Consider the following 16,473-nt stretch of genomic DNA (forward strand, 5'->3'; position numbering starts at 1 on the left):
GTGTAAAAATGTGCCTCCTATTTTCTGTTCTGAATGCCACTTTATCTAATCTCCATCTGTGACCCCTGGTCCTTGTTTCTTTTTTCAGGTCGAAAAAGTCCCCTGGGTTGACACTGTCAATACCTTTTAGAATTTTGAATGCTTGAATCAGATCACTGCGTAGTCTTCTTTGTTCAAGACTGAATAGATTCAATTATTTTAGCCTGTCTGCATAGAACAGACCACTTTGTCTTTAACCTTTTCTTGTAATAGCTAAACTCCAAACTAGGTTATTTTGCCAGCTGCTACTTTTATTGTTTTGTTTTCAATTTTAGAGCAGCTATATTATTCATGGGAAATCGTTATTTACTTCAGCAGTGGTGTTTACAATTCCCAATAATCATGATTTTCATAATTGCATTAATTCACTATAAAATAATGCTATTTGTGGATGTTTACCAGTGTTTGGTTCAAATAGCTGCTGATTACACATGCATCTATACATTCTTGTCGACATGCAGATAGGGTATAGCAGTTAAGAACAATTATTAAATAGATACATTGACAACCTTTGTGCCATAATACTACCCACGCTACATTCATCAACCTCCACAAGATTCTTAAAACCTGATTTTAACTTAGCTAGTTTCCATAGAAACGTGTCAATCTCTGGAGTGAATTTTGAGATAGTAGTCCTGAGCAAGATTTAACCTCTAATTGAACTTGACAAACAAATGCATTTCATACAACACCTCTCAGGGTAGGTGATATTACATATCTTGTATTACTTTGATCTGAAACCCAAATGCTCTTCCACATGTAAGCAACAGAAATGTTACAGTACTGAAATCATGCTGCTATTTAGATGCATACATACCGTTGACATGGTGCAGTGATCCATGTTTTCATCTGCAAAGAGCACAGCGTCTTTTATGAAAACAGCACTGGCTCGGAGGATGAATGAAAGAAACAGGTTCATGTGGATATAATTCCTGGTGCAATGGAACTTCCTGAAAAAAATAATACAATGTGTGGGTCATTTGGCGTCATGGGATAGATTCTCAAACTCTTAGTACAATACAGGACATTGCATATCCGACCCCCTGTGGACTGGGGTATAGGCGTCGGATATGTGAAAAAGTCTGATTTGCAAACATCTATAGAAAAAGCATTTACACATCCATAAATAGGTCAGTGAACAAAAACAACACACAAACTGCTTTAAACATGGGTACATTTTTTGCTTTAAAAGTAAGCAAATGTAAACGAGATTAATTAGGCTACAAATACACAGTGTTGCTATGCGGTTTGCTATAAGCCATCTCCATGCAAAGCTTTAAAAAAATTTAAAAAATACAAAACAAACGGTAAATATACAGTAACCTGCAACTGATGGCTTCATTCTTAACTCTAGTCCCTGCCTCCCTGGTTCTGCTTTCTTAATATCTCTGTCACAGTACTTTGCGCACTTTCTTGATATTGCCAACAGCTGATAAGCAGCTCGGTTTGAATTTGCTTCGGCTATTTTAAGCTTGCTTTGTTTAATTCAAATGCACTTAAAAGCTGCAACAACACACTGCCAATATCTGCAAGCGTGCGCTCCATCATATAAACACATTACCCAAAAAAAGCTTTCTCGACTGGTGTATTGAAACGTCACTGCTATACGCAGCTGACTGACACACGCACACAGCCCGCCTCTCTTAAAGGGAAATGCACCAAAAGGCTGATTGCTATAACGCTTTCTTTCTGTTTCCATCGCGGAAGCTGCATTTGCTGCCAGTGCCATTACTCTCCTAGGCTACTTTTAATATTTATTTATTTATTTAGCGAGGTGGTTAATTGATCAGGGCGGTTATGTAACGGTCGGATATGCGACATTCCAGTGTACATGCTAAATTATATTCTCAACATTATTATTTTATTATTATTTATTTCTTAGCAGACGCCCTTATCCAGGGCGACTTACAATCGTAAGCAAAAACATTTCAAGCGTTACAATACAAGTAATACAATAAGAGCAAGAAATACAATAACTTTTGTTCAAGTAAAGTACAATTTTGACAAACCACAATTCAATAATACAGCAGGTAATAGTGATAGTTACATCAGGATATGATTAAATAGTGATAGTTACATCAGGATGTGATTAAATACAAAGTACTACAGGTTAAACACTTGGCAGATTACAGTATTCTGAAGTACAGGATTAAATGCAGTAAAATAGGGGCTGATAAGAGCAAAATAAAGCACATTTACATGAAGGGTGATAGTGTCCCAGGATACAAACAGAGGAGTTCTACAGGTGCTCTTTGACGAGGTGAGTCTTAAGGAGGCGCCGGAATGTGGTCAGGGACTGGGCAGTCCTGACATCTGTAGGAAGGTCATTCCACCACTGCGGAGCAAAGGTGGAGAAGGAGCGGGCTTTGGAGGCAGGGGAGCGTAGCGGTGGTAGAGCTAGTCTTCTAGTGCAGGCGGAGCGGAGAGGTCGAGTGGGGGTGTAGGGAGAGATGAGGGTCTGGAGGTAGCTGGGTGCAGTCTGGTCAAGGCATCTGTAGGCTAGTACAAGAGTCTTGAACTGGATGCGAGCGGTGATCGGGAGCCAGTGGAGCGAGCGGAGTAGTGGAGTAGCGTGGGCGAAGCGAGGCAGAGAGAACACTAGGCGGGCAGCAGAGTTCTGGATGAGCTGGAGCGGACGGGTGGCGGACGCAGGGAGGCCAGCCAGGAGGGAGTTGCAGTAGTCTAGGCGGGAGAGTACCAGGGCCTGGACCAGGAGCTGGGTAGCATAGTTGGTGAGGAAGGGTCGGATTCTTCGGATGTTGCTCAGGAAGAATCGGCAAGTGCGTGCCAGAGTGGAGATGTGCTGGGAATAAGAGAGGCAGGGGTCCAGGGTGACTCCAAGGTTCTTAGCTGAGGAAGAGGGAGAGAGTGTGGTAGATTCCAGAGGAACAGAGATGGAGAGATCAGAGGAGGGGGAGGAGGAGGGAAAGAAAAGGAGGTCAGATTTAGAGAGGTTGAGTTTGAGGTGATGCGAGTGCATCCAGGAGGAAATAGCAGACAGACAGGTAGAGATACGGGAGGAGATGGTGGAGTCAGAGGTGGGGAAGGAGAGGAAAATCTGAGCATCATCAGCATAGAAATGGTATGAGAAACCATAGGATGCGATGAGGGGGCCCAGGGAGCGGGTGTAGAGAGAGAACAGGAGAGGACCCAAGACTGACCCTTGGGGGACTCCAGTTAAGAGAGGGTGAGGTGTGGAGGTTGCTCCACGCCAGGTTACCTGGTAAGTGCGGTTGGAGAGGTAGGAGGAGAACCAGGCCAGAGCAGTGCCAGAGATCCCCAGGTCAGCAAGAGATGATAGTAGAATAGAGTGATCAACAGTGTCAAAGGCAGCAGAGAGGTCGAGGAGAATTAGGACAGAGGAGAGAGAGGCAGCTCGGGCACATTTAAGTGAGTTGGTGACTCACTTAAATGAGTCACCAACCAACTTAGAAGTGGTTTCTAAGTTTGTTCAATTGCTTGCAAAAGGTGATTTTTAGGTGAATACATTATTTTTTATTTAAGCACACAAAAAAGGTATTTTTTGCTCCATGTTTTGAGCTCTAAGTAAAATTGGTATGTGAGCTGCATCACTAATTTGGTTGTATCAGTGTGTAAGTTGCCCTTTTTCATGGCCATAAAAATACACCGTAAAAACCAGGGGTGAAATTATGCCTGTACTCATACTGGGTACCCAGACTTATTTTATCTGCTTTTCACTCAACGCGCATGCATTCCATCCACAATCCACTAGCATTTGGTTGGAAAGCAGTCTTGTTACAGCAACTAAACTCATTAAAATATTCTCAAAATGAACCAATGGATGACATACTGACCTTCGTTCTTGGTAGCAAGATCATGAGGTTATTTGGCTATTTTGGTGCCAATCAATATTAAACCAATCGGACAGTTTCATTTTGGCATGCGTCACAAATCACCACCCATTGTGTCAGTGCTCATTGGTTGATCAACGAGAGAAGTGGCAGGGTTAGGAACTGATTATGTGAACAAACATTGCTGCACATGAATTTGAAGGCAAAAATCCATGTCTCTGTCCCCTCCATAAATAGTTGATTGATTTTAGAAATACGTATCACAACTTGTTTTGCCTTGCACCGATTTACATAAACGCAGGATCAACAAAGTGCTGCCTCAGATTCAGGGATACAGATGCAGGTGTGCTTCATGCTATCCAAACACTGACCCAACTTGCAAGGTAAATGTTATGTACAGTGATCAACGTGTTTTATTTTGTTGTGATCCTATTTTCTGTTATGAGGAGAGTAATTGGTCATTTTATAAGTAACTTGAACTCTGCTACTGTTTAAGAGCTGAAAACAATTAAAAAGGTCTAATAAGCAAATTATTAGTTCAATTAAGGGGTTAGTTAAGTAATTGAGAGCTCAGTTGGAATGAAAACCAGAATACACAGGGAGTTTGAGAACCCCTGCTGTAGAGAGTTGAGAGGGGCTGCTACTATGGTTGTTAGTAGCTTATTGATCCCAGAATCTCGTCAAGCAGCTTCTTGAAGGATCCCTGGGTGTCAGCTTCAACAACATTACAGTGGAGTTCGTTCCACTCCCACAATTCTCTGTGTAAAAAAAAAAAGTGCCTCCTATTTTCTGTTCTGAATGCCCCTTTATCTAATCTCCATTTGTGACCCCTGGTCCTTGTTTCTTTTTTCAGATTGAAAAAGTCCCTTGGGTCAACATTGTCAATACCTTTTAGAATTTTGAATGCTTGAATGAGATTGCTGAGTAGTCTTCTTTGTTCAAGACTGAATAGATTACATTTTTTTAGCCTGTCTGCATATGCCGTGCCTTTTAAACCAGGAATAATTCTGGTTGCTCTTCTTTGCACTCTTTTCTAGAACAGCGATATCCTTTTTGTAGCGAGGTGACCAGAACTGAACACAATATTCTAGATTAGGTCTTACTAATGCATTGTAAAGCTTTAACATTACTTCCCTTGATTTAAATTCAACACTTTTTCTCTATATATCCAAGCATTTTGTTGGCCTTTTGTCTTTTGAGGAACACTGGTTTTATTCTAGAAATAAATGACAAAAAATAGACGTGCATATGTATATATCTAAACAGAAACACAACAGAGAAGCAGATCGTATATATTATTGTAGGATAAATAATACGTTTAAAAAATGAAATAACAAGGATATATGTTCTAATCCAAGGCTATCAATGTGGCATGTCCAGGTCCTGGTGTAGGTGAGTACCCAGAGTCTGGAAAGTATGGGGATGATTTCAGAGAATACTATGGAGATTAAAAAGACCATGTCAAGTAAAAAAAAAAAAAAAAAATTGTTAAGAATAGCTCCTGGTACATTAATAGATAGAGGGGTATTTCAGCCCCTGTTGTGCATAGTTTAACTTGGACCTTTTTGTATATTTTGATCATAGTACAGTTGTTTTTTTCTTCCTTTTTAAAAAAAAAATCACACCTTTTTTAGGATCTCTTGAAACAAAACTCCCTCTCTATAGCTGTTACTGCATAGTGTAATATTTCTTAATACTTCTCATTTAAGGTTTAACTTAAGTGTTATATTACAGTACATGACTGAGTGATATCTGCAAAGGGTACAAAGCTTTCAGCATTTTCAAAAAAAAAAAGTACCGAGTACCAATATCTATACATTTTAGAAGTATTTATTCATTGTCAAATTTTCTACATTTTTTATAAATGTTTACGTGTAGGAAATAATTGAATAAACCACAGGTCTAGTATGTGAGTACCTGCACTTTTCATCCCTGGTAATACAAAGATAATGTGTGCTGGTTGAGCAATACAAATGAGATATAGTACACTAATTGACACCATTGCTACAAATGATGCTGAATTATAAAACAAAGTATTCAACCTACAACAATTAAAGAGCAAGATACCTGCACCTACAGCTTCCTGTTTCTACAGTATGTGGCCATTGCTGTGAGAGCAGTCAAACATCACATGGCTCGCAATATTATTATTATTATTATTTATTTCTTAGCAGACGCCCTTATCCAGGGCGACTTACAATATGTGCTTCAACATAACCCCAAGACCGTGTATCCCCCTTGGTAACTGGTCAACATGAATGAAAGGTAAATAAGATGTTTAAAACTTTTTACCCCAAATTGTATTTGCATGTTTTGAAAGAAGAAAAAAAGAAGTATTTAATATTTTAGTTGTTTACAATTTATATACAAAGTACACCAACAATTTGGTTAGAATTGCATTTTAATTATGGCACTGCTGTTGCAGCTTTAAAGAAGAACCATACACGATCTTGAGCAGATTTTGTTATTTGTAAGTTTTTAAAAGCGCCATTTAAAGTAGATGCTTAGAATTAAAAAAAATAAATAAATAAATAAATAGATCTCAACATTACCTGAAAACAGCAAAAACAACAATGGCTGTTATTAGTGAAACCAGTGACGTGGAATAACCTGCAGTGTAGATGTGTTGAAATGTTGAGTAGTACAATTTCTACAAGAAGAAAATACATTCAAAGATTAAAATATTGTGTAGACAAGAATAGAAATGTGTCTTATGGAGTAAAACAAAAAAAATGACACAATTATTTACTATTAACACCAAAAGTCCAAATAAAGGAAATATCTAAAATATCTAATAGGAAATATCTAAACAGCTGAGGATCTTAATACTCTCACTGTAAGATGTAATACAGACCCTCTTAACATGTTAAGCAAGATAAATGGCTTCATTCTTACTGTTACACCCACTGTTTATTTTTTAAAATTATGATTGTTATTTTATACTGTCGGTGAATTGAAGACAAAAAAAGGCTACCAATTTTTCACTGGAAATCTGGTAACCCTATCCATTCTTATTCACATGTTTATCTTCTTTCTAGATGTTTGATGTGCAATGCATTATGGGCGATCTCAAAAAGAGAAGAACAAGTACATCCTAGTAGTAAAGAAAAGTTTCTACAGTTTTTTATTTTTTCATTGCGAAATTAATCAATCGTGATACCATTTCCGATGTCTATGATCTCAATACTATTAAATATATTCTCTATTTAATAGTATTGGGATCTTATTGTCGTACAGTAAAATACCCCACCTCCCCCTCTTAAGAGGGAGTTCACAACCGCAAAGGTGCCGATATGAATAAAATGAATGTTTTTTTAGAATTGTATTACTATTACTATACTGTATGTAACTTAGATATAATAATCTTCATGCATGCCCTCCACCTGTCTCCACACACTTTTGAAACCAAAGTTACTGCCATTGCTTGTAATTGTCTCTATACAATTTCATATCACTAGCAAACAGGTGTGATTAACTGATTAACAGATTGGATGATTAACTGACCAATAGAAAATATCAAGATTAAAACCCCTAATGTTCATTGACCCTGGATATTCATATGAAGTCATCGTTGGGCTTTCTGTTTAAACAGATCTCTCCAGATGTTACGACCTCACGCAGACACAGTCAACATCAAAAGAAATGGCTAAAATATTAAACAACTGTTAAAATACATACAGTATGAGGACATTAACAAGTTTTAAGTGATATGAGATCAAAATAATCTAAATATAACCAGAGTAAAACATTTCGCATTTTGATTTAAAGGGATATAAAAATGACCAGAATTGAGACTAACTTGAACCCCCATCTTAATGTGTGCTCACAAACTTCAAAATGGCAAGCCAATTAGTCATATTTGTCAGTCCTGTGAGTATATGTTAGTTCAAACTAAACATTAGGCCTTATGTTTAGATAACATTTGCAGTAGTACACAATAGTTTACAAACCATATTCTCTGGTTCCATGTCTGTGTCAGTATCAAAGTCACAGGCGTCAGGGTATGGTGGGAATGAGTAGGTCCAGCCCCGTTGTGTGCAGTTTCTATAGACATGTCCTGAAAAACAAAGTGTTTAAACAATACATTCCATTTATTTGATATCAACTTTTCCCAGTACAATATGGGTGGTAACTGAATACATTCCAATTCCCTGAATCTGCAGACAGTCTCTGTGATTATGTTCATGTCTCCCTGATCCTTCCCTGAAAAATCCTGTAATCTACTGTAGCTGTACTTTCATTCTTTCCACAGACTCACCTACCACCACTCCACTTTAGCTAAAAAAAGTACATTTTTTCTTTGAACTGCTTCCTCCAGTTGCAGGAGACCCCTAGGACCAGAGGTTGTCAAAACTAGAAGAACATTTAGAGTCAGATCTTAAAATGTAGCTTTACGTGTAAGAGTGCTTTTCTAAAGTGTCCCTTTTGCCCCTCCACCTCCCCACCTATCTTAGCCATAGGTGTTCCCCTTCTGAGGGTGGGGACCCTACCTTACCTCATGCTCTCCATACTTCCACATTCATTGAGCCAATACTGCTATATAACAGATGCATAAATACTTTTCTTTAAACAAAAATTACCTCACATTTCATTTGCCATGCATATAAAATGTTCCCCAGTTATTTAACCTAACCACCCCTTCCTCGAGGCAGACACATTAAGCCAGTAACACCCACAGAATATATTTACAATGTTACATCTTAGAACTCAACCCAAAGTCCATCTTCTTCTTTGCTACAATGTGAGTGCTTTTTTTTTTATTACCACAAGCTTTCCTCCTACCACCCACCCACTTCAATAGTGCCTACACATAAAAATAAGCTTATAATCACCAATTTAAAGTTCAGCATCTTCTGCATAATTTCTTTTGACTTTAGTAATAGAAGTTGGAAAAGTAGTCATTTTGTGTGCATTAATGTATTAAAAAGGCATAACAACACAAACTCACTGTTACAAATATATATATATATATATTTATATATATATATATATATATATATATATATATATATATATATATATATATATATAAAGTAAACTTACTTGCATGTCACCATGGTAAAATCATGAAGGTAAGGTTGTCAAGCTAAAATTATTGCTATATGTAAACTGTTTTATTATGCATGACTATAGCATGTGGATATCATCATTCTACATGTAATCCTCACCATTAACTAAGGCATTTATAAACTCATCAAAAACCCCAAATGTGCTCTCATCCATAACTTGAAATTAGTAAATATTGTAGGTGTCATGCACTCTGTCTAAGACAAGGCACTGGTGTTTCAGGATCTACTAATACACTAAATTAAAGACCAATTATAATTGAGGGCCATGAAAACATACAATTCAATTACTGTTTCTTACCTTTAGTGCTCTTTAGTAAATAAGCTTAATACTAAAGTGTATACCATACATAAAAAAAAAACATACTGTGCACTGTTCCCAATAAACCCTCCACATACTGAAAATTGCTCTTTTTAACATTAAGGTAACTTTCAGGTGTATTGTTATGTCTTACTTTAGAGTCAATTCATTTCTTTAACAGTAGATCAGCAAATATCAGCAGATACCTCAACAGTAAAAAGCCCACACTTTTCATGTATACATATATTTGCTTAAGTCAACAATTAAAAAATTAAAAATGAATGCACAATATCTAGACTCTTGACTGGAGGGTCGTGGGTTCAATCCCAGGTGGGGGACATTGCTGCTGTACCTTTGAGCAAGGTACTTTACCTAGATTGCTCCAGTAAAAACCCAACTGTATAAATGGGTAACTGTATGTAAAAATAATGTGATATCTTGTAACAATTGTCGCCCTGGATAAGGGTGTCTGCTAAGAAATAAATAATAATAATAATAATAATAATAATAATAATAATAATAATAATAATAATAATAATAATAATAATGGCTCCCTATCATTCACTAACCAGTCTCCCATATATTTACAATGTATGCCTCCTGTTTTTTTTTTTCTACATGGTTTGCTCTGCAACCTTCCCTGTGCCACCTTTGCAATGGTGTGCAACATAGTTATGGCAGAACCATAAACTTTGATTTAATTAATAGACATGTGTAAGTTATCACATGGGAGCCTGTCTCTCACTAAATCAATAACAAATAATGCATATTTGCTTGCATACATTAAATACAATAAACTTATTGTCATTGTAGGAATATTGTTTTTCTTCTTTTAATTAAAGCACCACTTGCATTTATATGTACTTCAGTGTGATAAAAACAGGCTTTATTTTCTCACTTGTTTTTTAAATGAGCACTGTATCAAAGTTGATGTGGTTGTGGCCTATCCCTGACTATCTCTGACTTCAGTGCTGGTGTTACACTCCCAGCCACACAATGTGTTTACTAGATGCCTGCTGTGCTCCCAAGGCAAATCTTTCAGAGACTCTCCAGAGACAGTTCAAATCAAGTTTAAAAAAATATATAGTTCTTGACTGCATGCCCCTCATGGCCTCGTAGAGAAATTGGCCTGTTATGTATCCAGTTAGGGGCAAAAATGCAGCCTGCAGCTGTGTGGATCCACTGTGTCTACAGTACCTCGATCCATGCAGCCGCATACATATGATTAAAAGACTGCCTTGTGGTAAAACTAACTAAACAATAGCCTCAAAAGTCACTGTAAAGCTTTGTAATATGCTATATCAAACCTGTTGAATTGAGGTTTCCATGCAAAAAAATAATAAAAATCAACAAGAACAGGGATATTTCTTACCTTGTTTAGCTGTAAAATATCGAAAGAAATCTGGACATGTCACACTGACGACCTCACCAACTGCAACTCTGGGCCAGCATTGTAGACCATCCCATTCAGTTTTGCACACTGTTGCGACAACAACAACAAAACATCACAATTGAATGTAAATGGCATGGATTGGCCAGCGCTAATCAAATTGCACCAGCAGTTTCCTCTGCTCAAAATCACAACACTGACACAGAATTACATTCAAAATATTAAATTATCTGGAATAAATTACTTCACACTGCTATGAAATATTGGCTTTATATTATTTAAGAAGAAAACCTTTTTTCTAACAGCCTACAGAATGAGTACCATAAGTCATTTACACCAATTTGGAAGAATAGTTATACAATTAAAAAATAATGTATTTATTAGGGCTGTCAAGTGATTAAAAAAATGAATCACAATTAATCTCGCGATTACATTTTCTTGTATTAGTTAAAAAAAGTTTGAATTGCATATTTTAATCGATACAATTACTGTATCCATCTCATTCAAGTTTGTTTTATTACTGATGCAATTATTATTATTATTATTATTATTATTATTATTATTATTATTATTATTATTATTATTATTATTATCCAAAAAACAACCCAGCAAAAAAAACCAAAAAAACTGTTGTCCTGTTTCTGGATTGATAGTGTTGCCCTTTCTTTATAGGTTTATATTTATTTACACAGAATTACACAGAAAAACTCATTTGCTGTTAAATTGGTTGAACCAACTGCTAAATCACAATGGAGTCAGTTTATTACACACCTTAATGTATTTCAAGTGATACTGTATATTTTCTTATGTTTCCTTTAAAAGGGTATCCTTTACTGATATTTTTCATTGCCATTATAAAACAAAAGTATTCTCTTTTATTAATAACTTAAGATTGTCTAAATAAAACAAAACATTCATTAAGTAACGGTTATATTCTCCTTAACTGTAAATACGACGCGTGCAGCCGTACGCATGTTACGCACTGTGCGTACCTTTGATTTGCAAAATTTTGTCTTCATAAGTGTCAACTCGCATGCAGCTGTTCAGATAAGCTGCGTACCTATGGAAGGCCATCTGGGTCAAAAAACTCGTTATTTAGTACGCATTTTAAATATTTAGTACGTGTTGTAATTCTAATTATTACACTTACTAATTTGGCCTATCAGATCGCTGAAAATGAAATGACAATGAATTTAAATAAAATAGTACGTGTAATAAATTGTCCAATTAAAAATCACCTTACATCTGCTATTTGGACTTGGAAAGATGGACAGACCCGGAACCTCCGAGACAAGCATCAATCAGTGGTTTCAGAGCCTTAGAAATCGCTTTAATTCAGTGCTAACCCCACTGTAACTAATATGTAATTTTAAACAAGTGTTGAATCTAATATTAACTATGGTAACTCAATATTTTAGTGTAAACTGAGATAAATCTAATTAGAAAATTTTAAACAAAAATTAAAAAAAAACTGGGTACATTGTTAATACCAACTGAACCGTGTCATGGTCAACATTGTCTGTCTCAAGAAGTCTGCAGCACTCAGCAAATCTATGTTTGCACCGTAGAAGAAAATCTCTCCCTGCCATGCTTTGCAATTTATCCTTTTTCTTGATTTTTTAAAAGTGTATTAAACTGACAGGCTTTGTTTGTTGTTGTGTTGTTGCTAGAAAGTGTGTGCTTGAGTATATTCAAATGGTGACACATGAGTTACGGTGTGCTAAGAGGGTCAAGACAGAGGAGTGAGATCAACGCGCGTTAAAAAAATCAATCTCCAAAGAAATTAACATGTTAATCATAGAAGTTAAATACAATTGTTGTGGGGCATATTCCCTGAATATCATAATAATACATGAACGTGTATTGGAAATCTAACTGCATTAGTTAATGAAACTATGTATCTTGAGAAACAGGGTAAAATGCTGTGTCTTGAGAAGAGGGCCTCTTCCTTGCAGACAGACTGAACTATGTGACCTACTGATTAGAGAACCTGCGCCTGAACTGGATTAGGCTGAGCGGACAGTTGAATTATGTACAGATAATTCACACGTGCAACGACAATTGTTTTGACAAAAGGAAGACATAAGCTAGTGATGTCCCAGTGGAAAAGGACATTAAAACATCAAAGGACTGTGAGTTTTAAAAAAAGGCAAGATACACACACAAGACTAAATAGCAAAACTAAACATTTTGCACTCCACATCGAATGCTAAACAAGGTGATGTCACTCTGCTAAGCAAAGCTGCAACTCCGGGACTCAAATGGACCCAAGACGAGGAAGCAAGCTGCAAGCGAGTCAACGACCACAAGCAACAAGACTGAGGCCTGGCTGAAGGACGGCCGTAAAACTTACAGCAGCTGTTATCAGACAAACCAGTCTGAGTCTGTTGTACATCTAAAACCACAGTATCCAAAAGAAACTGTGCCCTGCTACAGGCGTAGCTAAAAGATTCAGCGAAGAGGACAGAGCGGATGGGCGCTGTTGTGGATCCTATACTGAGGACTGAACACTTCGTTGCAGCTGTTTGTTGATTCTATCGAGAATTGAAAGCTTTGTTGCCAAGTTTGATCCAAAGTGGAATTGTAGACTTCGTTGTGAGAGGAAAGCTTTTTGTACTGGACACTTCAACAGATTGAGTTTCCAAACCAGCGGACCAAAGGTCTAAGCTTCAAACCCGTTGAGTATAATTCCAGTTGCATTTTCCTTTCATGGAACTAAATTAATTAATTGTGACACATTCACATAGAATTGAACTGTTAATTATTTAGTTTGCACACTTTGCATGTAAAATTACTTTTAGTGAAACTTGATGAAGTAACTATAAGTAATCTACCTCATATTGTTGTATGAAGAATTTCTTAAAAGTAAACTTGCCATATCCTTAATCTATATACCATTAATAAGCTTAATGTGATATATTTTAAGATTGTCTGCATCATTTCAGTTTGTATGTGGGCGTGTATGTGTGTGTGCATGTCACTAGCTGCATCACAGCTTGCTTGAGCTGGTGAGTTGCTGCTTTGTGTGTGAGGAGACAGGCGGTGTCATATTTCAATTGCCTGCTAGCCAGCATGAGTGCAGTGAGAGCTTTTTGACTTGGACTTGTGCTTAGAGACTAAGATTTACTTTCTGACTTTTCTGATTTCTGTTTAATATTTGTGTACTTAATAAAATACTACTGCTGATTAAACATTCCTTGTGTCTGCGCATGTATGTGTGTTCATAGTAAATCCTCGATCTGTGTAACACGTCAATTAAATATTATTAAGAGAACTAATCAACCCAGGTAAACATTAAATTATCAATTATTGAATTGTTCCTACATTGTTATGCAACCTGTTGATATTGTCATTAAAGTTGTTTATTATTTTATCATTTGGTTAAGTTGGTTATGTTGAGTATACTAACTATAGGTTCTATAATTAATGTTAAATTATGATAACAAATTCCCTTTAGTTACCCCAGGGTACCTAAGGTGACAATTTATTTGAAGAAAATGCTCTTGTTGAAAAAAATACCTCCTAAAGGTAGACTATAAATTAAAAAAAAAAAAAAAAAAAAAAGTTTTTAAATTGTTTCACTCATTTTGTATATTTTATGATATTAGAAAAAAAAAATTGTTAGGGTGAAAATTTAGTCGTGTGTTCTGGCAAGGGTGTGGAAATTAAATATATATATATATTTTCACACTACTGTCTCAAATATGTTTAAAAGGCGTAGCTGTGGGTGACATCTATGATAAAAATATTGTAAAGGGGTTAAGACAATAATCAAAGAGTACTGTCTATGCAGCTGTAACAACATGCACATGACCTCAATATGGCAGCAATGTAGAGCAGAGGTCAATTTCATGGTCAGAAATACTTTTAGCGTGAAGGATTAATAAAAACCCTGCAAATATGAAATCATTAACTTAAGTAGTTTCTGATATACACGGCTTTGGTAACAGCGGGAAATCAAAAAGTGACATGACCTCAAGTCACATGTCACCTTCAAGCTGAAAAAAAAACAACAGTAGCAACAAAACTGACATTAGTTGTGGTGCCATGGTGATAATATAACCAATAATGCTATTTTCAGGAAAATGTAGTCCTCAGTTTATGAGGTTGTTTCATTGTAAAAGCATAATTTCTAAAAGCCATTAGTTAAGGTGGCATTGTGAAATGTGAATGCAACCGGTACAGATGTTAAGTCACCTAAACAGAGAAATGACAGGGTTCAGTGGGGATGGATTATACATTTTCCAGGAAACTACAGAGAAGTAATAGAAAACATGCCCTAAAAGAAGAAGGATATCCTCTGCTTTTATTGTATTTCAAAATACCTGCTATGAGCTAATGGGTATCACTTCCATAATTAACTCTGGTAACAGAAACTGTCAGACTGTGAGATATTCTGCACCTGAACAATTTGTTGAACTGGCCACGTGAGTGCCAGATCCTACAGAAATAGTTGAAAAGACCATGAACTGTATTCTATCAGAAAAAAAAGTAAATATATTTGTGAATCTAAGTAATTGTTTTTCACACTTGTAAGATAATCAAATTGCTCTAAACCTGTTCTGGGTTTTCTTATTAACTATCAACTCGAAATCTGTTAAGAAATCAGTAAATATTCGTTCTAATTGCCAGTGTTTGCAGTAACCAGCTCACCATCAGTTGCAGTTGGTTGTACAATGAAGGCATGCCGTGTTTTAGTTTCTAATTCACTGAAAGCGTCAGTGATTAGTTTTTCGGGATTTGTAAAATCCCATTGAAAGTTTACATTGACTGTGTCTGTGCCAGCAGGATCTCCTGTTATAGAAGGAGCAGCACATTGAAAGTGCTCGTGGCAAAATGTTACCTTCAGCTGTGTTTTACTCATTGTTTTCTTTTTATGTATTTCATTTCTGTACGCTTGTTGTATAGTCGCCCACTGGTATCGTTACGCAGTTGTGTTTTATGTATTCATCGCAATTAAGTCCTGCGCGCCTGGCCAGTGTGACAAAGAAAACTACCTGTGTCTTTCCGTTTGTCAGCAGACAACCTACACTCCCTATTACATTCTCATTGATGCGTATTAAATAGTGAATGGTCTTCCAATCGTAATGAGGAAGTCATTTCTGTGGGTTACCCTGGTAATCACTACATGGCTATGTGTTAAAGTTTCTATAAACACCTTACCTCACTGTATATAACATTGATTTACAAAAACAAGATTTCTAAACCTGCTTCAAACTTGATGCTACACATTTCTGCTCAGATTTGATAATATTGTAACGACCCTGGGTCTGCTGTAACTGTGTTTGGAAAGGTTCTGTGACCCAGGGTCAACAGTTCAATGCAGCAGGTGTTCGGGGCGTCAGAGACGGGAGAATCGCCACCAATCAGGAGCTCGGCTTGCTGTGTGAGTGGTACCAAGTTGCAACATTGTTGGCAAAACCAATGGACGAGATGATGCAACCATCAAGGGATCGAGAGCAGGAAGTCGTGTTTGCTTGGGATTGGTGGCTAGTGCACCGGGGGGTCGCCCTGTATGTAGGAATAAGTAACTTGCTGCTGCTGCTGCTGCTGCTGCTGCTGGGCTGCGGAGAGACAAGCTGGAGTGAGAGTAAGAAGAACAGAGAGACAGAGAAGAGCAAAAGACAGCCAAGGCGAGCTAAAGAGAAGTGGGACTAAAAAGGAACCGGAGACTGCACGTAGTTGTAGATATGAAAAATCTCTGCTAATTGGCGTTTTTCCAGGGGGCTACTAATGTGATCAATGCAGATCCAGGAAAAAAATAATCCTGATGTTTTTTTTTTTAACTTTCTTTTCTTAAAAGTATTAACACATTTATGACAGTTGGTGTAAAGGGTTTTCGCAACGTAACACCGCTAAATTATT

At 36.8% G+C, this 16,473-nt stretch overlaps 1 protein-coding gene across 1 annotated transcript in view; it reads right to left on the minus strand.

Annotated features, from left to right (window-relative positions):
- LOC117435632 (vasoactive intestinal polypeptide receptor 1-like) overlaps positions 1-16,473 on the minus strand; it is a 69,969-nt gene that overhangs the window by 27,412 nt on the left and 26,084 nt on the right. The window contains exons 3-6 of the mRNA XM_059020999.1: positions 10,591-10,698; positions 7,802-7,908; positions 6,404-6,501; positions 857-989 (exon numbers count right to left, since the gene is read on the minus strand). Coding sequence (XP_058876982.1) covers positions 857-989; positions 6,404-6,501; positions 7,802-7,908; positions 10,591-10,698 — 446 coding nt within the window. The remainder of the gene's footprint in view (positions 1-856; positions 990-6,403; positions 6,502-7,801; positions 7,909-10,590; positions 10,699-16,473) is intronic.

This window comes from Acipenser ruthenus, chromosome 3, assembly GCF_902713425.1.
Source record: "Acipenser ruthenus chromosome 3, fAciRut3.2 maternal haplotype, whole genome shotgun sequence".
NCBI lineage: Eukaryota > Metazoa > Chordata > Actinopteri > Acipenseriformes > Acipenseridae > Acipenser > Acipenser ruthenus.